Here is a 21,726-nt window from a genome sequence, read left to right on the forward strand (position 1 = left end):
CCACCCCTAATCCCAACAAGCCTGTAGGTTGACAGAATAGCAAGACCAAACCAAGTTCCAGCAACTTTTATTTTCGTGAGTGGGAGAAGGGGAATCAGCTGTTAGATTCTGTGCCCAGGACAGCAACTGCTGCCTGACGTCCACTCTCTATACAGTCATTGACTGCGACCCCCTCATAGGAAGCTCCAGCCAAAGTCAGGGGCAACCTTTGAGCAGTCAGGAAGCGCTTAGCCGACTCTGAAAGGAAAGGAAGGATGAGAGGAACGTTACAGCTGGGCTCTGACGTCCTCAGCCCAGCTGCTTTCCCAGCTTACCTAGTTTTTGCCAGTGTCCTAGTGTGTACTGAGGGATACAGTTCTAAGGAGAGACAAGATGTAAGGGCAAGTTTATTACTGATTCCCAAGGCCTCGTTTGGCTGACATACTGATAAACATGTTAGTCCTTATTTTCAATGGGGAACTAATAAGAATCTCAACTCACCTTGTGTAGATGGACCAAGCAGTGACTTGGTGGCTCCTTCAGTCCTAATTGTGTAGCAACTGCTTCCTGTGCTTGCTGTTGGAGCAGCTCTGGAGACAATTCATTACCATTAGCTTCCAGCTTCTGTAACCAGTAGCCTCCCAGCATCACCTGTGAGGAAACACAGCATCGGCCATCCTGCCCTGGCCTTCACTAAGGCACAGAAGAGTCCTTGGAAACCCCACTATAAGCAAAGTTTCCTTCTCTCACGGTTACTCTGAGGCCTGGGGGGTTCCCATCCTGCTCAGGAAAAGCAACTGAGTCATATACGACTCCCAGGACAGTTGGGTCTTCTGATGATGGCACCAAATGTCCAAATCCCTGGGGAAAAATGTCTGTAGATCAGGAGGGAAGGGCTCTCGCTGAGCCTGTGTCCTCCCTCCCTCCTCCTCCTCCTCATACCTGAACAGGCAGATGAGCTCCTTGGTACTGCAGATTCACCACAGCGACAGATACAGCAGTGATGGTACTCAGGACATGAGCTAGAGGCGCAGCCTCGGCAGGGAGCAGCTTGCTGAGCTCTGGGGATCAGGCAGAGGCATTCATAGTAGGCTAGCTTTGTCTTATAGGAATCCCTCATGGATGACCCACTCAGGAACCCAGTGTGGCCCTGCTGGCATAGGAAGGCACACTATCGCCTCCTGGTGGTTAGGGAAGGGAGGGACTGTCCCATTACCTGCAGCTGGAATAGCACTGATAATGTGGTCAGCCTGCAGACTGCTGTCCCCTAGAGACACCTGAGTGATAACATTTGAGAGAGAACGGTGTTAGGAGGACTTTAGAGGTAAGGGAGATTTGCTGCCTCACTTTTAGTTTCCCAGGTACCCAAGAGACAAGAAAGTCTGGGTGTTGACCCAGGATGAAGACTGGGAATGACAATATCATCTGAACAACAAAAATCCTCTGCATAATCCAGAAGGTGGACCAGAAAGAGGTCAGTGTGGCTGCTCTGAAATGGTCAATGAAGGCGGGCTGTCCTTTCTCCCTGTCCCAGACACTCCAAAGAATTACTTTTTTTTTAATATTTATTTATTTATTTATTTATGTATACAATATTCTGTCTGTGTGTATGTCCGCAGGCCAGAGGAGGGCACCAGACCTCAATACAGATGGTTGTGAGCCACCATGTGGTTGCTGGGAATTGAGCTCAGGACCTTTGGAAGAGCAGGCAATGCTCTTAACCACTGAGCCATCTCTCCAGCCCCCCCAAAGAATTACTTCTATTCACATCTATAAGGGCTGTTTGAGGAAGGTTCACACATAAAGCTTAGGAACCTGAGGTAGCCAATATCCAAAGAGCTTCTCTGAGGCAAGAAAACAGTAAGTCCAATGCTGTCAGCCCTGACCCGGTTAAATCACTCAAAGATAGTGACACAGGGTGTGTGTGTGTGTGTGTGTGTGTGTGTGTGTGTGTGTGTGCGCGCGCGCACGAGTGCAGGAGTCTGTGGAGTCCAGCAGAGGACGTCTGAGCCCCTGAGCATGAATTCCAGGCAGTGGTGAGCCACCTGATGTGGGTTCTGGGACCGGAGCCCAGGTCTTCTGCAAAGGCAGTATGTACTCTTAATTGCTAAGTTATTTCTTCATCCCCCACCCCCTTGCTCCATAGCAGAAGAAATTTGTGGACAAGAAGTTATCACTGACATTAAAAGGTGGCAGGGTTTTGACGCCTTTATGAATCTTGTGACTGGGAGGTGTGTAGAGCTGATAACTAGTGGGCCACAGAATATTAGGATGGAAGTCACATGAGCAAACGTGTTTTTAAGTCTTGGACCAAGTTTAAAGAGATGGATATTCAGCAGAGATGCCCACATCCCTCCCTAGAGGTCCTATTTGACTATGGTATAAAATCGGGTCATGCACATTTTCATATGATACTTTTTTGCTAAATGTATTTTTGCAATATTAAATATAACAACACCAGCAACAACAAATCTAATAACACTGATACAGGTTGACTATATACTCCAGAGGGTTCTTCTACCTTCCAGCGCCCTTCTGGCTGGAGGCTGAGCCCACAGACTGGCTGGCCTCTGAAGATGGTGACTCCTTTACTGGTTAGGTGGTCGTGAAGGGCCTGGGGCAACATCTCCAGCCCTCCACGGAGTGACCACTGGCTCCACCGCTCAGCCCGGGCCTGACGAATTAATGAGGAGTCTGGCTGTACACTCCGTCCTAAAAGGAGACAAATATGTATAATCAAAATAGTACCCCGTGTACAAAGCACCTCACGTTTTCAGGCTTTATAATTCACCCTTTGAGCCAATGCCCCTCCCCTCACCTGCCCCCAGCAGCAGCCCCAGTAATATGGACCGATGGGTTTGCTCAGCTTGGAAGAGACTGGGAAAGCAGGACCGGACACTGAGCTCACGGCTGTTGCCTGCAAACACTCCTCGGCAAAGACTGTCGATGGCTAAAGATGCCACCTTAAGGGTAAGACTGGGTCTGAGGGGTCAAGGAATAAGCCACCCTGACTGATTTCCATTGCCCCTGCTTGGGAGGGAATGAGGAAGGGAGAGAGTTTGTGTTGGGGGGTGTTCCCACTATAACCAAAGGGTGGGAAGGAAAGGAAAGCGTTTATTCCCAACACCGAGTAATGGGAAGAGGACATCCCTAGATACAGCAGCTGGTTTAGGAGGGGAGAGGGTTGAGACCACCTCTGTCTGAGCAGTGTCACCTCAGGTCCAAGGCGGCGCTGGGCAAAACTGTGCACAGTCTCATCAGGCTCTTTGCCCCTGGGCTTCATCAAATCCCTCAGCCCAGCCCAAAACAGAGGTTTGGAGAAGGGGGGTGAAGGGCGGAGTAGCCCCCTGCATGGAAGAAGGCATGGTGAAAAGAAAGCTCCCTGAGTCACCTTCCCAGCTCCTGGGTATTATTTTCATTCATGTAACCCCTGTGGCTGGAAGGGCTGACAGGGAGCGGAGGGAAGAGGTAAGTGTACAGTTAGGAGGTGAGCATTACCTGAGACCAGAGGGCAGGGGGTGCAAGGCACCCCCTACATACAGGAACCTGTTCTGGGCAGCTGGGTGATTCCCCGGGACAGGCAAGACTTCTGACTCCAAGCCAAGCTCAGAAACCTGTTCTCCACAAGCCCTCAGGAAGAGGAGACACTAAGGAAAAACTGACCCAACAAATGTCTTTCCCCTCTGCCACTCTCTCCCTTTGGAAAGCTCTTCCCCTCCCCCAATCACCTGTCTGTCCTACACATTCCACAAGACGCTCACCAGGAGCAGGGTCCGGGCTCCCAGCACTCCAGCTGGCCTAATTCCTCGAGGTCCAAGTTCAAAGATAGCACCATCTGATCCTCGGACTGAGCGGATCCAACCTCCCAAACGCTTGCTGCCCTCCACTAAGATCACCTGGTGCCAAAAGTGAGACACTGTGGGTTCAGGGGAAAGGGACTAGGGATAGGGGAAACTTCACATTCCATGGAACAGAATCTATTCAGTTTTTATGGGAAATGTTAAGAGTTTTAAATTAGTCTTTCTTTGGTTCTAGTGGGAACTCACCTTAGGGGGACAGGGGCCTCGAATCAGATGATAACTTGCGACCAATCCACTGATACCCCCGCCAAGCACGATCACAGTCCGGCCCATTGTAAGGCCTAGGGAAAGGTCAAGATACCAGGCAGAACCGGAGGCACCCTGTTTTACAACTGCAGAAACCCCCACTGGCCCCGTACCCCATTTCTGGGCACTTACTGATTTGTGAGCATCTAAGGCAGGGCACGCGTGTACTTGCTGGTAGAAGAGTGAGGTCTTCGTTCAGAGGCCAGAACTTACCCACAAGATAGGGGAACTAGGGAAAATGAGTGATATAGAGGCCCTAGGACCAGTGTCTCCTGTGGGTGTGCAGATAAGGCCCACGCCCGCGCTATCTTCCCAGCTCAAACCCTCCGGGGGCCAGAATTCTGCAGTACGCGGTTTCCCCAGCCTCAGCGGGTAAGCAGGTTCAAGTCTAGGATCCCCGCCCCTAACTTTTAGGGTCCTTCCGACTCTCCGTCTACTCCATTCAGTCCGCCCGCAGCTGCGCTTCGCTTTACTGCTTCGGGATTGGTGGGTCCTGGAAAGTAGGCTCTGGATTGGTGAGCGCTGGATACATCCACCAATGAAAACACCGGATTGGCAGTGACGTTGCCAACGGAGCTGCAGTTACGTCCAGAGTCCGCTACCCGGTTAACCGGTTCTTTGCCTACTCGAAGTTAGTTGCAGTAGCCGGCACCGCCTTCCCCAGGGCCAAGGCAGTGAAAAGCTGAATCCGGGAGTTAGCATTCCCCAGCTCAAGCTTCCTAGGCTTGTGGTGAGAACCCTGGAGGGAGGGCCCCATGAGCCCTGGTTGGAGAGAGACACTTGGAGGCCTGTCCGTGGGGAGGTGGTTCCATAAACAGCTCTTTGATGTTAGCAACAGTCAGGGCCTACGGGAGCAAAGGCCACCCGGCAACGAAACCAGTGTTTGTCAACAGGGGTTCTTGGGTGCTTTGCTCTCGAGGGGCAGTTCCCCTCGCCGGCAAAACCCGGCATGCCAATGCCTGCGCTCTAGTTTTAGGCCTCTCCGCCGCTTCAAGTCTCAAGGTTTTTCTTCCGAGTAATACTAAAACTCCGTTAGGGCACGAGTGTTGGCCTACTCAATCCCTGTTCTTTTCCTTCTGCTCTGAGAGCGCCCCCTCCTGTTCAGAGACGGAATTGGGCTCCAGTTGAACCAAATGCTGGATATCCATTCCCTCTTATCCGCAAATATAAAGGTGAACATCACTTTTTCTTATTAAATTTATTCACAAAAAGTGAGATTGCAGAGGTCTGGGGGCTGTACATGGTCAAGGGCCTGGTGAGCTCTGTACATGGGACAGGAAACAAGGTGAAAGGGTGCTTCTTAATAAAAAAAATAATGGGAGCTACAACCACCCCCCTCCCCGATTAAAAAGACACAAAAATAGACGTCTCTGAGGTAAATGGGGAGCCTGGGGGCTTAAGGGTGTTGAAAAGGTTTTCACAGGTGCCAGGGCTTCAAGATGGTGTCACAGGCACCGCGGCGGCTCCTGCATCAGTTGGTAGAACAGCACGTAGCCCTCACTGGACGCCACCTGATTTTCACTGACAGGGGAGACACTACGAAGAAGGGAAATAGGGAGTAGTTGTAGTTATTCCTGTGTGTTCCCCCTCCTCCCTACAGGCCTCAACTCAGAGTACCCATGTGGCGCTCAGGAGAGACTCCACCCAGCCTTTGTCAGGAGCTCATCTTTTGGGGTCTCAGAGGAGGGGAGGGTGCCAGGGCTGCAGTGCGATGGGGCAGTTTAATAAGAGGCTGTGCTCACCGGGAGTCATTGTAGACATGCCAACCAGTCTGGCACCGGCACAGGGCTGTGTAGTGTCCGTAGTGGACACTACCCGAGTGGTTGCAAAGAGCGTACAGCTGGTAGATAGGGCTTCCTGCGGGTTAGACAAGGTCAGTTTCTACAATCAAGAGTTGTGCCCCGCCCCTGAAGGTGCCGCAGGGCATTCCCCACCAGACTCACCCACTTTGTCACTGGCAAAGTCCCCTAGGCTCAGTCGCTGCAACGGGAAGTCTACACCTACTGAACTTTTCTTGATGGAGCCTCGGGAGGTGGAAAATCGATTCAGATCTAAGCCCTGGTTAAGGAGCATTTGGGAGGCTGAGGGTCTCTAAGGGAGCTGCAGTAAGAAATTCAGTACCCTCTATTCCCCCAACATGTCCTGAAAGATGGCAAAGAGAGTTGGGGTGGCAGGTTTTTCTCAAGAAAAACTCAATGAAGGTGAGGAAACAGAATGTATGGGAGATGCCCTAGAGGAATAAGAACGCCAGGATTAGGATATGGAGCACGAGGATGCGGGGGAATCTTTGTACTGTCAACTTTTTGGTACTTCGTGTTTTCTGCCGGCATCGGTCACACACCTAAGTAAACAGCAAATAGTGTTAGGTCGATGTGTTCTCACCTCAGCTCGTTTTTGACACCCCACTTCACATATAAATTTAGTACGTTTCTCATTGCTTTGCCCCTCCCCCCACTTAGGCATATTACAGCATATCTGAGGCCCTAACTTTAACACACCCAGACATGTAACTGTTACTCCCAACTAAGGAAGTAGGCATCTCCTTTTATCCAGACAGACTCCCACGTGTCTCCCACCATTGTAAACCCCCCACATACTGGGGCATTTTCCGACTCCAGCTCTTCTTCCTTGGTGAAAAGGCTGAAACAGTCCCGCAGAGACACTTTGCCCCCAGCAAATCCTTTCTGGGGGGAAGGAAGGAAGGGTCAGCATGTTCTGAATTTCTTTCTTTCTTTTTAAATCTTTTTTATCTTTTCATAATCCAGGCTTCAATTCTGCTTTAGAGGCCCACATGGTTCCCACCCACACGTAGGGCTGGGTCACAGAACCCATGTTTCATCCACTCCTGGAACCCTCCGGAATCCCACCTTGGGGATGGGCAGCGACAGATCACAAAAAACCTCGAAGGTCGTGGAGCGATACCCACAGGCCTGGCACTTGAGGCAACTTTTCAGCTGGCCTACAAATAGGTCTGGATAGAAGCAAAAAGCAGGAGAAAGTCACTATTGGACGTCAAAGGTGCTCTCTCGGAATCCTGCCCTTGCTGGACCTGCCTTTCTGACTTCAACACTGCCACCACCCGGCTCTACAACCACTTCCCATCATCACCCAGCCTCGCTCTCATTCCTCTCCCAAGCCCAAACCCCCAGTTTTGCCCATTCCATACCCACGATCTTGCTGTCTTCTCGCTCCAGGTACCGCTTCCACATTAAGTTGGCTCGATCATCGTCACTACCACAGATCAAGGGAAGGGAGGGAGCACCCATGAGAGAGTTATAATATTGGGTACCCCCAACCCATTGAAATTATCCAGAGCCCTGTTCCCTATTCGCATTCCAGCTCCTTCCCTAAATTTCTAGTCAAAGGAGTAATTCTTTCAAGAACTTTCTGGGGAAGTCTAGGATGAGGAAAAGTCTATAAAGGAAAAGTGCCGTCCCACCTCTGCAAGCCCATTGGTATATTTTATTGTAAAAGATCCCTCCTTTCCCAATTTAGTGACACCTCCAACTCTATTTTATGCCTCTATCTGCATCCTTCAGTTTCCCCCCTCCTCCTCCCTTCTGTCCTTTCCTGTACTGACAAACCATTTATGTTTCTATGCTAAAGGGTCTCCCCAAGGCCCCACATTTCCAGTTTCAGTTAGCTCAGTTCTGTGACGACTGATTGCTACTGGGGAGAGGAGCAAGGGGGAGCAACCTTTACCTTAATTCTGGTTCTTCATGCAGAGCCCCTCCTCGGCGAGGTGGAGAGGGAACTGGACCACTGGCCAGGATTGGTGGTGCCCGGCGGCCTCGTCGGTTGATTTCAAGATGCAACCGCTCCATGAGGAGCTTCAGAAACTCTTGGGCATCCTGCTGGCTACAGCCAGACAGAATATGAGCAAATGATTCCCTCTTAGTCCACAGACAGTATTCCCTGCCCAAATATGGGTCCCTATATCCTCAGTGCAGAAATTCTCAAGGCTCCGAACGATGGAGCTGTAGCCCCTGCTTGGCCCCAGCCCCAGTCAGAGAGAACTTCCATCTTCTCAGTTTCCCCACCTGTATCCAGAGAAGGAGGGAACGTATTTCTGGAAGACAGCCCGGAATCGAGTAGGATTCACAGCTTCACAGGAGTCAGGGTGCCAGAGGGCACCAATCACATCTGCAAAGGCTGTTGGTGTGACAGTGGGGAAGGTTACAAAGGTTAGTGTCTAGAAGAGCAGGCAAGAGGAGAGTCCGTGGAGAGAAAACCTCTAGAAAGGAGGAACCCAGAAAATGGATGTGTCAGATTGAAGGGCTGGGAACCATAGGTCCTGGGGTATAGAATTGAAAGGATAGGGGGAAGTATACAGAAGAATCAGAAGGACGTTGCCCACCTTCCGTGAGCTCCTGGGCTCGGCCTCCTCCAGGGACCTCTTGTCGGAAGTCCCTCCGAAGACAAAAGTCTCGAAGAGGCCTTGTGCTACTCAAACACTGTAGCACGGCGTTCAGGAAACACTGGGGAAGCAGCAGCGGGGACACCGCCATTACCTTTCCAGTCTGGGGTCCAACCAGCCTTCAGGAGAGGTCAGTGCTCTCCTGTGTGCCTTCCCCAAACTCGCAGGCTGGCTCCACCCCCAACACCATTTCACACTCCCTTTACAGAGGAAAGAACAGGAAAATGGCTCTTACTGTATTTCCCAGATTTCGGAGGCCAACATGACCAGAGCCCAGAAGCAGGGTGTGATGAGCCTAGAAGGTCAGAGTACAGTCATTTTCTAGACGGCACTTTCAACAGCATGTTGCTGAATGTCTGTCTCCCCCACCCTATTCGGGAGACCCTTTTGCCCTCCCTGGTCCTCCTACCTCATTGGTCATGAGTAGTAAACCCATCACAGCTGAGTGTACCACAGACTCAGCCATGGCTGTCACACCTATTCCCCATTTACTCCGCTGCCCAGCTAGCCGGCGCTGCAGCTCCTGAGGCAATTCCCCAAGCACTGGCATGGTTGCCCAGCTGCTCCCCACCCCCACTTTACTGCCCCCAAATCCCCCTCCTGCCCCCGTGGCCCCTTCTTGCACCCTGTCCCGCTGGCTCCAACTGCAAGCAGCTTAGCTCACTTAGCTCAGGAAATGGGCAACGGTAGCAATAGATGCTCTAACCCCGCCCCTTCTCAGCCCAGGTGCTCTAACTCCGCCCCTCTTCAACCCAGGGATTAATTAGGTCTAGGCCCAGTCCTAGGAGAGAAATTGCCTTAAACGGGCAGGCCTAAGGACCTAAAGAAGAATTCTAAATAGTTAATTCCCTACGGACCAGAATGGCACATGGAGTTGAAGAATCACATACAACCCAAAATAATATCTAGAAGGCCTCAGAAAGGAGAAGAGTCCACTGGTGTAATAAGGGGTTGACAAGGGAACTTGGAGAAGGGAACAAGAAAGCCATATCAAGACAAGAGAGTTGAAGGCAAGAGGAACATGGTCATGGGAGCCCACGTGTGCTGGCAAGTCCTCACCATCTTGTCATCAGAGTAGAAAGGCTCAGAGGGTCGGGCAGATATCATGTGGAAGGAGCCATGGGAAGTAGGGGGCTCTGTCCGTATGCTGAGCAGGGTAGGGGGGCCAGGGAAGCCCCCAAGACGCCGGAGAGAAGTGCTACGTCTCAAAGTGGGCGGCTCAGGCCGGAGTGCCAAGCGGCTCAGTGCAGCCCCTAGCTCGCCGGTGCCACGGTGCCCTCCCGAGGCAATCCCCATTGGACGCAAGTCCCCACTGCTCACAGACTTGGAACGGGCTAAATTGGTCCGGGATGGGAGAGGCAGAGCCACAGTTGGGGGCGGTGAGCCAGGCAAGGGAACCCCATGATCTGCTCGAAGGGGGCCTCTAGGACGAGAGCCTGAGGTCCGACCCCGACCCAGTTCCAGTTTCTTGAGCCTTTCATCTGGGGGACATGGTCTGGGTGGCAAAGGTCGTAACATGGGGTTTGGCCCAGGAACTGGGTTTCGGCGCTCCTTGCTGCGGGCCCGGGGAGGAAATGGTATCTTGGCTCCCACTCGGGGCTGTACATTGACAGGTGGCTCTCGAGTCCTGCCCAGGCGGTGCTCAGAAGCCTGGGGCATTGTGGACACCACAGGCTGGACCTGAGAACAGAGGATCAGCATTTGAATTAGTAAGGGAGATAAGATACAGGCTACTATGCAAGCTGGCCTCTACATGTACCGAAGGCATGAATCACGTCTATAAAATCAATTCTTGCATCCCCAGAACTTAGCAATGTTTGACATAAAGGAAATCCTTAGTATCCCTTGAATAAACTAATGACTGAATAGTAGCCCATCATTTTGACCTTTCACGCCCCACCCCCTCTATAGAATACAGATTTATTGAAAAGCCAGTGGTAGTCCCAATTTCAGCTGTTTTTATAATCTACAAACTCCTAAAAACCCTCATATCTGGTAGTCAAGTGAGATATACCCCAGACCTGGGACCCTGGATGCAGGAATCAGTCCAAAAGACAGCACTCCAACCTCAACCCTTGCCCCTCTGGGTTGCAAATGAAGCCGATTAAATGGGTGATTTGCAATCCATTCCCTCTCCAGTTCTGGGCCCCCACTAGATAGCTGAGCCCAGGGGGCAATGGTTTGAGATGGAGGACGAACTACTTGACCCCTAATTTCTGAACCTCTCCCATCACAGCGGGGGGTTTTACCCGGGTCCGCCCCCCTCGAGGGCAGAAAGGCCGAGGCCGCTGATTGGCTACGGGGTCCGGCGGCATATTCCCCGCGGTCCGAGAATGCTGTTCCTCCAGCTCGGTTTTCCCAGGCCTCGCTGGGCACCGCGAGCCTCTCCCTTTGTGATGAACGTCCTCTGGGGTCTGGATCCGTCCTCCCTCAGCTCCCCCACTCCACCCCACCCCACCCCGCCATAAGGTCCCGGCCAATACCTGTCCCCCGGTGAGGCGGCGGGGGAGGCCAGCCGGGGTCCAGCTCCAGCTCAGGGCCACCCCCTCCGAACCCCGAACAGCCTCCCCGCGGGCCGGGCTGCAGCTTTAGCCGCAGCTGTTGCCCAGCTTGCTCCCGCCGCAAGGGCCACCGCCATCTTTGTTGGTGCCGCCCGGCCACCGGCCACCGGCTTCACAATCTCTTAAGGCGCCTGCGCGCCCACTCTCGGAATCCTCCCACCCACCTCCTCGGCGCTTGCGTGAGCCCGCCCCCACGGCTCCCCGACCGACACCATGGAAACGCAGCCAACTTTAGAACCATTAGTTCCCGGCCCTGCTGGTTGGTGGTCTTTAAACCATTGCTGCAAGTCCTAGAGGGCAGGGGCCCCCATCCCTTCATGTGGTCCAAAGGGATGAAGAGCCGAAACATCGAATAACGGAAGGACTTGCAAGGGCTTCTTTCCAAACAAAAGGGATGCAGCATGGAAAGCTGCATGCCAGGTCCAGCTCCAGCCAGAAAACCAATAGTGAAGCATTTAGCACTCCACCTAGGCATGAGAGATCCCTAGTGGGCATAGAATGTCAAACCTGTAAAACCCATTCTTCAAGCCGCTTTGCAGGCTCAGGCAGTAAGGAAAACATGGCTCATCGCTAAAGGGTAAACGCAAATCTCAACGACAGTGAAAAGAAACGGATTTTCTCTTCCATTTGTTATCCCTTGAAAGGACATTCATTTCCCCCTCCCAACCTAGTGTAGGTGTTCATGTCCCTCCGTGTTTTGCTTGTTCATCTTGTAATAGTCATCAGTGAGAACCACAGGCTACATACATCGGAAGCAGCTTTTATTGACAGGTTGTTTCCAGAAACCAAAAAAGCCATGAGCTGTCAGTTAACGCCCTGTGCCTCCAAGATGCCTCCAGGGTTCCACTTGCAGAAGGGGTGCAAACTGTCTCTTTCAAGGTCCAAGTCTTTTACCTTCCTGTACAGCTTATCTTAGAAACTTTGTGACCTCACCCTATTGTTGGCTTTTGTTCCCCTCCCCCCTCCACCTATAGCTACTTTGTAACAGCCAGAGGTGACCCGTGAAAGAATCATGAGTTAGGAGAAAAATTCACAAGAAAACAGGAATATAGCCCATCAAGTTCCACTGTCCTGCCTCGGTGGCTTGCTCCTTCATTGATTGCATTTTTCTTTGTGCTGGATTACACCCTTCTGAATCAGATCAGGGACTTCCACGGCCAGCCAAGGACCCAGCTGCAATACAAGGGAGACCCTGTGAGGTTACTATCATAGTCAATGCCCCTTGTTGCACCTGGCCCTCCTTCCCAGAGACTCTAGAGCATGCCCAAGTGGCAGCACCGTTACTCCCTTTGTCTCAGCTACGAACCCTCCCTCTTCCTCTCATAATCCAAGAAAAAAAACTTACCCCTAGGGCCATGAGATGAGCTAGTCCAAACTTGGGCACATTCCTGGCCCACAAAGGTTTGAAATGATCAGTCAGACATATTTTGCCACCCCTATGAGGAGGACGAAAAGAAGGTGTTGACATAAAAAACTAGCCATAATGTGTAGCAGCCTCTTGGGAACACAGGAAGATTAGCGCTCAGAACTGTGAACAGGGTCAGCTAAGCACTTTGCATAGGCGTGGCACAGGAAAATCTAGACTCCCTCCAGACTCTGGAGTAGTACCCTCTGGGGAAACCCTCTGTCTCTTGAGCTCCTCCCTAAGGCTTTCCTTGCTCTTTCTCACCTCCTAGCCAAGGCCTACCTGTACATCTTTGCTGTCTTTCCATCCAGCTCAGGGACTGCAATTTCTGGAGCAGTAGTGGGATATGTGATAGGAATCTGGAGAAATTACAAAGCCTTAATAAAACAGAATCAAGAGAGAAATGAACTAGTCTAATTAAACATACACATTCCTTGTTTGGACTGCTTATTCAGCAGATCCCCCAAGCGACATGTACAGGCTAAGGATTCGAGACATAGAGATTAGCAACTGTTACTTATCTGCTTCAAACCTCAGCTTTCCCCTCCCGTTTAAAAAGTTTTATTTAGTCCCTTCAAAAAAGTTTAGCTTGCTAACAATCATCTGATCAATCCCTTTCTACTAACCTTCATACTTCCCATTCTATCACACTCACGTCAAACTCGATGTCAAACTCATATTTGAGGAGGTCATGGATGTACCAGCATTTTCCAAACCACCTGGAACAAAGACCAAACCTCAGTCTAGTCAGCCCATTCCGATCATACTCAAATGACATCTGTTTAGGCCACCAAGCAGGAAGACTCAGAGGTCAGGAATTAGGGAACTCTAAACTGATGCATGGCATGGCAGCTTTGGGTTGGTTATTGGATAACAAATTGCTTAAGCCAGGTAAGGATCCCACTCATACCTCCCAAGAGGGTCTGCTTACCGGGTCCCTTCCTTGTTGGACTCCAGTCGGAACCAATCATTGTCTGAATTCTTGTTGTTCTCCACATACTGAAAGCAGAAAATGAAATGTTAGAAGGAGCTGGAGCCAGGAAGTGATAGCACACACCTTTGATGCTAGCATAGGAGGCAGAGGCAGGGGGATCTCTGAGTTTAAGGCCAGCCTGGTCTACAAAGTAAGTTCCTGTCCAAAGAACTATTCAGAGAAAATCTGTACAAAAAAAAACGGGGGGGGGGTTTCTGGAGAGATGGCTCAGAGGTTAAGGGAACTGGCTGCTTTTCTAGAGGTCCTGAGTTCGATTCCCAGTAACATGGTGACTCACAATCATCTATAATGGGATCTGATGCCCTCTTCTGGCATGCAGGCAGAACACAGTATATATAATACAATAAATAAACCTTAAAAAAAAAAGTGTAGGGGGGAGCTAGAGTCAAGGGTTGCCCCTCTTCAAAAGTATGACTATTTTCTGTTTTAGTACATTTTTCACAACTTTTCAGACATAAACAAAATGAAAGAAAAGGATACACATGTAAGCTGGGTGCTTTCCCAGCATAGAGAACAGAATGTCCAGGTTTCCCACAGTATAGCAAGCACAAAATGTTTGGAGACTCATCGGGTTATTTTCTCACTTCTGATATACCTGTCCTCAGCCCCAAACTCACTTTACCATCTACGTTGTTCCTGGAGGGCCCTGTGCTAGCTTTCATTAGCAGCCACAAGTTAGTGACTCAAACCAGAACTTCAGGTTCTAGTATTCAACTCCGTGTTTCAGTTTATTCCATTTATTTATTTATTTATTTATTTAATTTTTTAAGACAGGGTTTCTCTGTGTTGCCCTGGCTGTCCTGGAATTGTTTTGTAGCCCAGGCTGGCCTTGAACTCACAGAGATCCACTCACCTACCCACCTCTGCCTCCCCAGTGCTGGTTTTAAAGGTATTTACAACCACTGTCTGGCTTCAATTTATACCTTTATCTAACAGAAAACAGAAACTCAGCACTCCCATCTGGATTTTATATTGTATCCCTCACCTCTTCCACTTCAGGGACTCCTGCCCAACCAACATTTTATAATTAAGAATGACCTTGACATTTTGATCCTCCTGCCCCTCCTGAGTGCTGGAATAACAGGTGTGAACCACCATGCAAGTTCTCAATTTCAGGAGGCAGTCTCATTCAGTCACTAAACCAAAAGACCAGCCTTCATCCTTGACCTTCCTTTTCCTTTCCCCACTAATATTTCATGATGTCCTGCTGACTTTAGTTTCTGCTATTTGCCTGTTACAAGGTCTCTCTGTAGCCAGGGCTGGCAATAAAGTCAGTGAAATCCTTCTGCCTCTGCTTCCCCCATACTGGGTTTATAGGTATGTACAACGACATCCAGCCTTAGCCCAATTTTTACTTTTTCTTTTCTTGATAGGACCTCACTAAATTCCTCAGGCTGGCCTTGAACTCATTCTGTAACCCAGGAAGGCTTTGAAACTGTCCAGGCTGGCCTCAGACCTGAAATTTTTCTGCCTCAGCATCACAACTGCTGCAATTATAGGATCCCAGCTTATAGCATGCTGTTGCTAGCTTGCATTCCTTTGCCCACGCTGTCCTTATATTGTTCTTTTTTTCTTTGCAAAACAAAAAATAAAAACAAAACTCTTAAAAATATCTATGTGTGTGAGTGATCTTTTTTTCTGCCTGTATATACCACACGTGCACATGGTACCTGAGGAGGAGACTCGAAGAGGGCATCAGAACCCCTAAAACTGGATAACTGTGAGCCACCACTTAAGTGCAGGGAACCAAACCAGGTCCTCTGCAAGGGCAGTAAGTGAGCTACCTCTCTAGCCTCTGTCCTTCTTTTTCCTATCTTTATGTTTTAGCTGCGTGTCTGTGTGTATCCATGTCAAGACTGTGCATGTGGTAGCCAGAGGACACTCAAAGGATCCTGTTCTCTTCATGTGGGTTCCAGGGGCCAAACTCAGGTTGTCAGGTTGAGTAGCCCATCTCTACAAACTGAGCCATCTCTCTCTCGCCCCTGTGTTTATAGCTTAAGTTTCAATTCAAGCTTTACCACTTTTTAAAAAAGATTTATTTATTATGTACACAGTGTTCTATCTGCATGCATGCCTGCACACCAGAAGAAGGCATCAGATCTCATTATACATGGTTGTGAGCCACCATGTGGTTACCATTGAACTCATGACCTCTGGAAGAGGGGCCAGTGCTCTGAACCTCTGAGCCGTCTCTCCAGCCCCCAAGTTTTATCACTTCTGAGTATCCTTACCTTAGCAAACTAAAGTTGAATTACACATCCCTCCCCATACTCTCAAAATATACTAGTTATGTCTGTCTTTCCACTTAAATACTATTTCTGTCGACCTTAGTAGGACCCTTCTTAGTGGCTTTGTATACCTTCCAGGGTACTAGGAACACAATAAATGTTTTATTGTTGTGTTTGAGGCAGGGTCTCGTATAGTCCAGAATGACCTGTACTTCCAATCCTCTTGCCTCCACATCCTGGGTGCTGAGAATGCACGAGTCACTCCAGTCTATGAGGTGCTAGGGGTAGTGGAACCCTGCTACGCAAGCACTCAGCCAGTTTCTCAGTGAAGCAATATATAAGAAAGAAGAGCTGACAGAAACCACCATAAGGGGTGTAATCTTTCTCTTGACACAACAGATTAGCTGAAAAGATGGCTATTTTATACGTAGAGGCACCAATCTAACGCCTTACGCTTTCAGTTCTGACATTCATTCCTTTCATTCATTCCATTAATTTCATCACGAAGAATGAAAGAGGAGCAGTGATGGGCTGAGACCTCGGGCTCTAAGAAGCGCTTTTGACCCCCATTTCTACATTCAGTAGAGCAAACACCTGGAGCGGGAGCGACACGTCACCTTCCAGGAACACTGCTGTTTTTTCCTTCAAGGTCTAGTCCTACTGTACACCTAACCAGAGTCTCTTCTTTATCCAACCCTCCGTCCACCCGTAACCCCCCCAGACTCCCAAATAGTTGCATTTCTATGAATTTATAACTTAAAAACCGGAAGCGGCTTCCACACGGAGCCAATTTCTGAGAACACCTGATTCCCCGCCACCCCTTTGCTACGCGGTCAACCGCAGCAGTAAAACTGACCCGGATAAGGGACTGATATTCCTCCTTTAGTCGCTGCACCCACAATTCCCGATCTCGGGGTCCGGCGTTAGTCTTCAGCACCGGGATCTCGGACACGACCCGCCGGGTAGCCTCATCCGCCATCTTGGATCAGGGCACAAGAAAAATGCGGAAGTGGAGTTGCTTGTTACTTACTCAGTGCTTCGCCATCTTTACTATGGGAAGATGAGACGTTGTGTTGCCTTAAAGCCGTCTCTGAATGCACTCTATTTTCTTGTAAGAAAATAGACCCTCTGGTGTGAGCCTCCGGAAGAACAGAATGAAGACGGGTTACTCCGTCCAGAATATGGCACCTATCATTAAACCACACCGGAGACAGCTCAAAGAGTGACTTCCGCTCATGCTCAGAAGCAATCTTGGAAAAGCCCACGACCTTCCCAAACCAGGAAAGTAGTTAGAATTTCATGTTTTTCGAGACACTTTTCAAAGTATTGTCTCTTAGAATGTACAATTTACGTGTTTGTGCTCAGAGTTACTTCCTTAGTTTATACAATACCTGCCCTGAAAAACGAACAGCACCTAATCAGGAAGTACACGTGCTTGTTTGGGTGTGTTTTTTTTTGTATTTTTTTAATTGATTTTTTATTGAGCTTACATTTTTCTCTGCTCCCCTCCCCTTCAACCCTCCCCCAGGATCCCCATGCTCCCAATTTACCCAGGAGATCTTGTCTTTTTCTACTTTCTACTTCCCATGTAGATTAGATCTATGTAAGTCTCTCTTAGTGTCCTCATTGTGGTCTAAGGTCTCTGGGATTGTGGTTTGTAGGCTGGCTTTCTTTGCTTTATGTTTAAAAACTACCTATGAGTGAGTACATGTGATCATTGTCTTTCTGTGTCTGGGTTACCTCACTCAAAATAATGTTTTCTAGCTCCATTCATTTGCCTGCAAAATTCAAGATGTCATTAATTTTTCTGCTGTGTGTAGTACTCCATTGTGTAAATGTACCACATTTTTCCTTATCCATTCTTCGGTCGAGGGACATTTAGGTTGTTTCCAGGTTCTGGCTATGACAAACAGCTGCTATGAACAAAAATGAGCATATGTCCTTGCTTGTTTGTTTTTAAAGGGGACAGAGTCTCACATAGGATGGCCTGGAACTCTTCTTGCTTATGTAAAATAATGAATGTGTCTATGTTTTAAAACCAACTGAAAGATAAAACATTTTTTTAATATTTATTTATTTATTTAGTATACAATGTTCTGTCTGTATGCCTACAGGCCAGAAGAGGGCGCCAGACCTCATTACAGATGGTTGTGAGCCACAATGTGGTTGCTGGGAATTGAACTCAAGACCTTTGGAAGAGCAGGCAATGCTCTTAACCACTGAGCCATCTCTCCAGCCCAAGATAAAACATTTTGAAAAGAGTTACTGAATATCTTTTGTGTGCTATGCACTAAGTATATAGACATATTTGGTCCAGGATGAATTCTCCCGAATGGTTAGAGGACAGACACTGAGTGCCGATTCTTCGCTTAAGACAAGTCTTCTGGTAACGTTTTGTTGATTTTGAGACAGGTTCTCACTATGTAGACCAGGCCGGCCTCCGACGCAGAGAGCAGCCTGCCTGTCCCCCAAGTGCCGTCGGGTAATTTCCAAACTCATTTGATGCTAAGAAATCTCACTGGGACACAGTGGCCCGCACTGGTTATCCTAGCATGGGCTGCGGTGGGGTGGGGCAAGACAGGAAGATTGCTGCAACTCAATCTAAAACAAGCAAACGCCCCTATGTGGCAGCTGTGGCGGTGCACACTTCTGAGTTTGAGTCTACACAGGCAGCAGATCCCGTCTCAAAGAAAACAAGAACAAATGTGGAAATGGCTCAAGTGGGTATAGGTGCTTGTAGCCCAAGCCTGGCACCTGAGCCATCCCTGGAACCCACATATGGAAGGAAGGAGAAAACCAACTCCACAAGTTGTCCTCTGGCCTATGTACATGTGTTGTGGCGTGTGTGCCCCTTCAACTAAAATTTAAATTTTTGTTTGTGGTTTGTTTTTTTTCCCCTCAAGACAGGGTTTTTCTGTGTAACAGACCCGGTCACCCCGGAGTTCATTCTGTACACCAGGCTGGCCTTGAACTCACAGAGATACGAAGTGGTAGGATTAAAGGCATGTACCATTACACCTGGCCTATTTGTTTGTATTTTATGTGTTTTGCTTGAATGCATGTAAGATACCATGTACATGCAACGCCCCTGAAAATGACATTACAGTAACAGACATTACTTCCATGTGGGTGCTAAGAAGTAAACCTGTCTTCTGTGAGAGTAGCAAGTATTTTTAACTGCTGAGCCATTTCTTCAGTCCACAAAACAAAACAAAACGAGAAGAAATAAAAACCACACAGGTGCATTTTTTTTTTTTTGATTTTTCGAGACAGGATTTCTCTGTAGCTTTTGGTTCCTGTCCTGGAACTAGCTCTTGTAGACCAGGCTGGCCTCGAACTCACAGAGATCCACCTGCCTCTGCCTCCCGAGTGCTGGGATTAAAGGCGTGCACCACCAACGCCCGGCCACAGGTGCATTTTTAATTATTGATTTATTTGTTTAGTTTTTTTTTTTGTTTTTGTTTTTTTGGTTTTTTTTGAGACAGAGTTTCTCTAACAGTCCTAGCTGTCTTGGAAGCAGCTCATGTAGACCAGGCTGGCCTCAAACTTACGGAGCCCCACCTGCCTCTGTCTCCCGAGTGCTGGGATTAAAGGTGTGTGCTATTACCACCCACCCGCCTGAGGGTTTTTATCTTACTAGCGCACTATAAATTTCTTTGTAAAGATATTAGATACAGCTAAGACACAACTTTGTAATGATTTACTAGAGATCTCCTAAGGTAAATAAAGGTTTATTTCACTTTTGGTGTAGGCACAGTGATGTGGTCAGAGAACAGAGATGAAAAATGAGGTTTTACAATTATCCTTGGTTATTCTAATTCTGTGACATGCATCTCTAAAGAAATACTAACATTTCCCAACATTCCTGGTTGGATCTCTACATGTACTACCTTTTTTTTAAAAAAACACTTTTAGAAAATATATTTAAGTATTTTTTATGTGTATGAGTATTTTACCTGTATATATGTATACCACATGCATCCTGATGCCCACGGAGGCCAAAAAAATGACATCAGGTTCTCTGGAACTCGAGTTATAATTGTGAATTCTCACGTGGCTGCTGGGACCAAACTCCCATCCTCTACAAGAGCAGCAACTACTGACCCACTGCTGTGGAATAATGTTTTTGCCAAGACAGGGTTTCTCTGTGGCTTTGGAGCCTGTCCTGGAACTCGCTCTGTACCCAGGCTGGCCTCGAACTCTCAGAGATCTGCCTGCCTCTGCCTCCCAAGTGCTGGGATTAAAAGCACTACCGTCTGGCTGTTATTTTTTTTTTAATTAATCTTACTTTATTTGCATTGGTGTTTTGCCTGCATATATCTCTATGTGAAGGTGTCATATCTTGGGAGTTATAGACAGTTGTTAGCTGCCATGTGGGTGCTGGGAATTGAACCTAAGTCCTCTGCAAGAGCAGCCAGTACTCTTAACTGGTGAGCCTTCCCTCCAGTCCCTGGAATAATCTTTTTTGTACACTGTGAAGATGTGTCTTTGTCAAGGCACCTTCTGATTGGTTTAATACAGAGCTAAATGGCCAATTGCCAGGCAGGAAGAGGTTAGGCAGTATTTCTGGGAAAGACACCAGAGGACATGGAGAGAAAACAGGAAGTGCAAGATGGAAGAGAGGTAAAAAGCCACAAGACAAAATGTAGATTAATATAAATGGTTCATTTAAGTTATAAGAGCTAGTGGGACAATCTTAAGCTATATGCTGAGCTTTCATAATTAATAAGTCTTTGTATCATTATTTGGGAGTTGGCAATACAGAGAAAGACTTGCTACAAGCCCTCTCTTCAGACCTTCTACCTCTGGTTTTGATTCTGAGAGAGAATCTAAACTTTTTGAACATAGTATATTCCCAGCATCCAGTGGCTCACCATCTTCCACCTTCTATAATTTCAATTCCAGAGGGGCTTCATGAACACTCCTGAGGACCAGCCTAGACATAACTATTTCTCATACCAGCGTGGAGGTGTGGGAATAATTGAAGCACAGTTTACACGACCGTATCGGGAAGGAGTCTCAGTGTTCATTCAAATCCTGAAGATCACCCGCATTTACTATCCAAACAGCTTTTAAATCAAAACGTAAACTGAGGGGGAAGTTCATTAGCATTGTGTTTTCCAGGTAGTGGGGAGAATGACTGTGGTCATGTCCACACCTATGCCTATTCTGTCATGTAGACTGAGAAACACCTCTTTCCCAGGCGACCTCCAAAATCACAACAGGAGGAGCAGAGCGACATCAGCAGATCCTGACCACTTGCTTAGGATGGTGTCAGGCTGTCTCAGTATCAAAAGGCCAGGCGACCACCTTCTGTGTGGTAGGTTCAAATTGTGCCTTGCCAGGTTGCTCAGAAATCCGACTGCCATACAGTGTAGGAATATGGGTCTGTATAATCCGGCCCCCACAGAACACGAGGCATGCATGTGGATGCACATATATACCATGCAGTCAAAACACTCACACAGAAAAAAAATTAACTTAAAAACTTAATACTTTCTTTGAACATACTATGATATTGGGACATACCCACTGATATTTAAAAATCACTGGTTCAGGGCTGCTGAGATGGTTCAGAGGGCAAGAGCACAAGCCTGAGTTTGACCCTAAGAACCCACATCAAAGTGAGGGACTGTGTAGGCAGACTTTTCTTTCCAACCTACTAGTTCCCCAATAACCAACATGGAGTCTAACACTAATTATAAATGCTTAGCCAAGAGCTCAGGCCTGTTACTAGCTAACTCTTAAAAATTTAAATTAACCAGTATTTCTTATTTACCCTCTGCCAATGTTAGCACCTCCTTCCAACACAGCACATTCATCTCTCTTGCTTCTCTCTGCATCCCTCCTGATTCCTCCAACTTTTTCCCAGGATCCTCTCTGCCCCGAAAACCTTGCCTAGCAATCGGTCAATCAGCTTTTTATTAACAATCAGAGCAACACATTTTCACAGTGTACAGAAGGACCGACTCCACAAAGTTTCACATATGATGTTGTGTTATGCACATGCATCACACAAAAATGATAAAAAAAATC

General features: G+C 48.3%; 3 protein-coding genes and 1 long non-coding RNA gene across 8 annotated transcripts; 1 reads left to right on the forward strand and 3 right to left on the reverse strand.

The window, feature by feature from the left end:
• Nucleotides 1-51: 51 nt before the first annotated feature.
• On the reverse strand, nt 52-4,559 carry Ppox (protoporphyrinogen oxidase). Of its 4 annotated transcripts, none has more exons than XM_075989101.1 (13): nt 4,218-4,559; nt 4,026-4,120; nt 3,741-3,875; nt 3,478-3,609; nt 3,194-3,326; nt 2,798-2,942; nt 2,501-2,691; nt 1,196-1,256; nt 922-1,040; nt 730-840; nt 481-630; nt 315-357; nt 52-237 (listed from the first exon to the last, which is right to left on the reverse strand). In XM_075989101.1, exons 3-13 carry the CDS (start codon nt 3,812-3,814, stop codon nt 95-97), a joined length of 1,302 nt encoding a protein of 433 aa, XP_075845216.1. In that variant the 5' UTR covers nt 3,815-3,875; nt 4,026-4,120; nt 4,218-4,559; the 3' UTR covers nt 52-94. The 4 variants fall into 4 exon arrangements, with proteins under 4 accessions (XP_075845216.1, XP_075845213.1, XP_075845215.1 ...); XM_075989098.1 differs by having other exon boundaries at nt 3,478-3,593; nt 4,218-4,556; XM_075989100.1 differs by lacking the exon at nt 730-840 and having other exon boundaries at nt 3,478-3,593; nt 4,218-4,556.
• A 146-nt stretch (nt 4,560-4,705) lies between these two features.
• On the forward strand, nt 4,706-6,998 carry LOC142858982 (uncharacterized). The gene is made up of 3 exons (XR_012912105.1): nt 4,706-4,815; nt 5,172-5,257; nt 6,851-6,998. It is a non-coding gene; the product is annotated as an uncharacterized LOC142858982 (long non-coding RNA).
• Usp21 (ubiquitin specific peptidase 21) lies at nt 5,273-11,191 on the reverse strand. Its single transcript, XM_075989102.1, has 13 exons — nt 10,986-11,191; nt 9,562-10,182; nt 8,738-8,797; nt 8,443-8,563; nt 8,126-8,237; nt 7,788-7,943; nt 7,252-7,316; nt 6,953-7,056; nt 6,683-6,769; nt 6,355-6,426; nt 6,029-6,143; nt 5,828-5,942; nt 5,273-5,621 (listed from the first exon to the last, which is right to left on the reverse strand). Exons 2-13 carry the CDS (start codon nt 10,159-10,161, stop codon nt 5,531-5,533), a joined length of 1,698 nt encoding a protein of 565 aa, XP_075845217.1. The 5' UTR covers nt 10,162-10,182; nt 10,986-11,191; the 3' UTR covers nt 5,273-5,530.
• A 616-nt stretch (nt 11,192-11,807) lies between these two features.
• Nucleotides 11,808-16,906, reverse strand: Ufc1 (ubiquitin-fold modifier conjugating enzyme 1). 2 transcript variants are annotated; one of them, XM_075989105.1, is made up of 6 exons: nt 16,721-16,906; nt 13,400-13,467; nt 13,095-13,187; nt 12,751-12,827; nt 12,409-12,499; nt 11,808-12,236 (listed from the first exon to the last, which is right to left on the reverse strand). In XM_075989105.1, the coding sequence occupies exons 3-6, from the start codon at nt 13,107-13,109 to the stop codon at nt 12,156-12,158; spliced, it is 264 nt and encodes an 87-aa protein (XP_075845220.1). In that variant the 5' UTR covers nt 13,110-13,187; nt 13,400-13,467; nt 16,721-16,906; the 3' UTR covers nt 11,808-12,155. The 2 variants fall into 2 exon arrangements, with proteins under 2 accessions (XP_075845220.1, XP_075845219.1); XM_075989104.1 differs by having other exon boundaries at nt 13,124-13,187; nt 16,547-16,904.
• Between the last annotated feature and the right edge of the window lie 4,820 nt (nt 16,907-21,726).

This window comes from Microtus pennsylvanicus, chromosome 10 (genome assembly GCF_037038515.1).
Source record: "Microtus pennsylvanicus isolate mMicPen1 chromosome 10, mMicPen1.hap1, whole genome shotgun sequence".
In the NCBI taxonomy this organism is placed as follows: domain Eukaryota; kingdom Metazoa; phylum Chordata; class Mammalia; order Rodentia; family Cricetidae; genus Microtus; species Microtus pennsylvanicus.

Coding starts and splice junctions, on each gene's coding strand:
- Ppox (XM_075989098.1), bottom strand. CDS start 4,112: ATGGGCCGGACTGTGATCGTGCTTGGCGGGGGTATCAGTGGATTGGTC. Junction 1,257..2,500: donor AGCCAGAAGGGCGCTGGAAG/GTAGAAGAACCC, acceptor GTTATCACTCAG/GTGTCTCTAGGGGACAGCAG. Junction 1,041..1,195: donor CAGTGCTATTCCAGCTGCAG/GTAATGGGACAG, acceptor CCTGATCCCCAG/AGCTCAGCAAGCTGCTCCCT.
- Usp21 (XM_075989102.1), bottom strand. CDS start 10,161: ATGCCCCAGGCTTCTGAGCACCGCCTGGGCAGGACTCGAGAGCCACCT. Junction 7,317..7,787: donor CATGAAGAACCAGAATTAAG/GTAAAGGTTGCT, acceptor GATCTGTGGTAG/TGACGATGATCGAGCCAACT. Junction 7,057..7,251: donor AGAAGACAGCAAGATCGTGG/GTATGGAATGGG, acceptor GCTTCTATCCAG/ACCTATTTGTAGGCCAGCTG.
- Ufc1 (XM_075989104.1), bottom strand. CDS start 16,669: ATGGCGGATGAGGCTACCCGGCGGGTCGTGTCCGAGATCCCGGTGCTG. Junction 12,500..12,750: donor AAGACAGCAAAGATGTACAG/GTAGGCCTTGGC, acceptor TCCTCCTCATAG/GGGTGGCAAAATATGTCTGA. Junction 12,237..12,408: donor CTCATCTCATGGCCCTAGGG/GTAAGTTTTTTT, acceptor CTTGTATTGCAG/CTGGGTCCTTGGCTGGCCGT.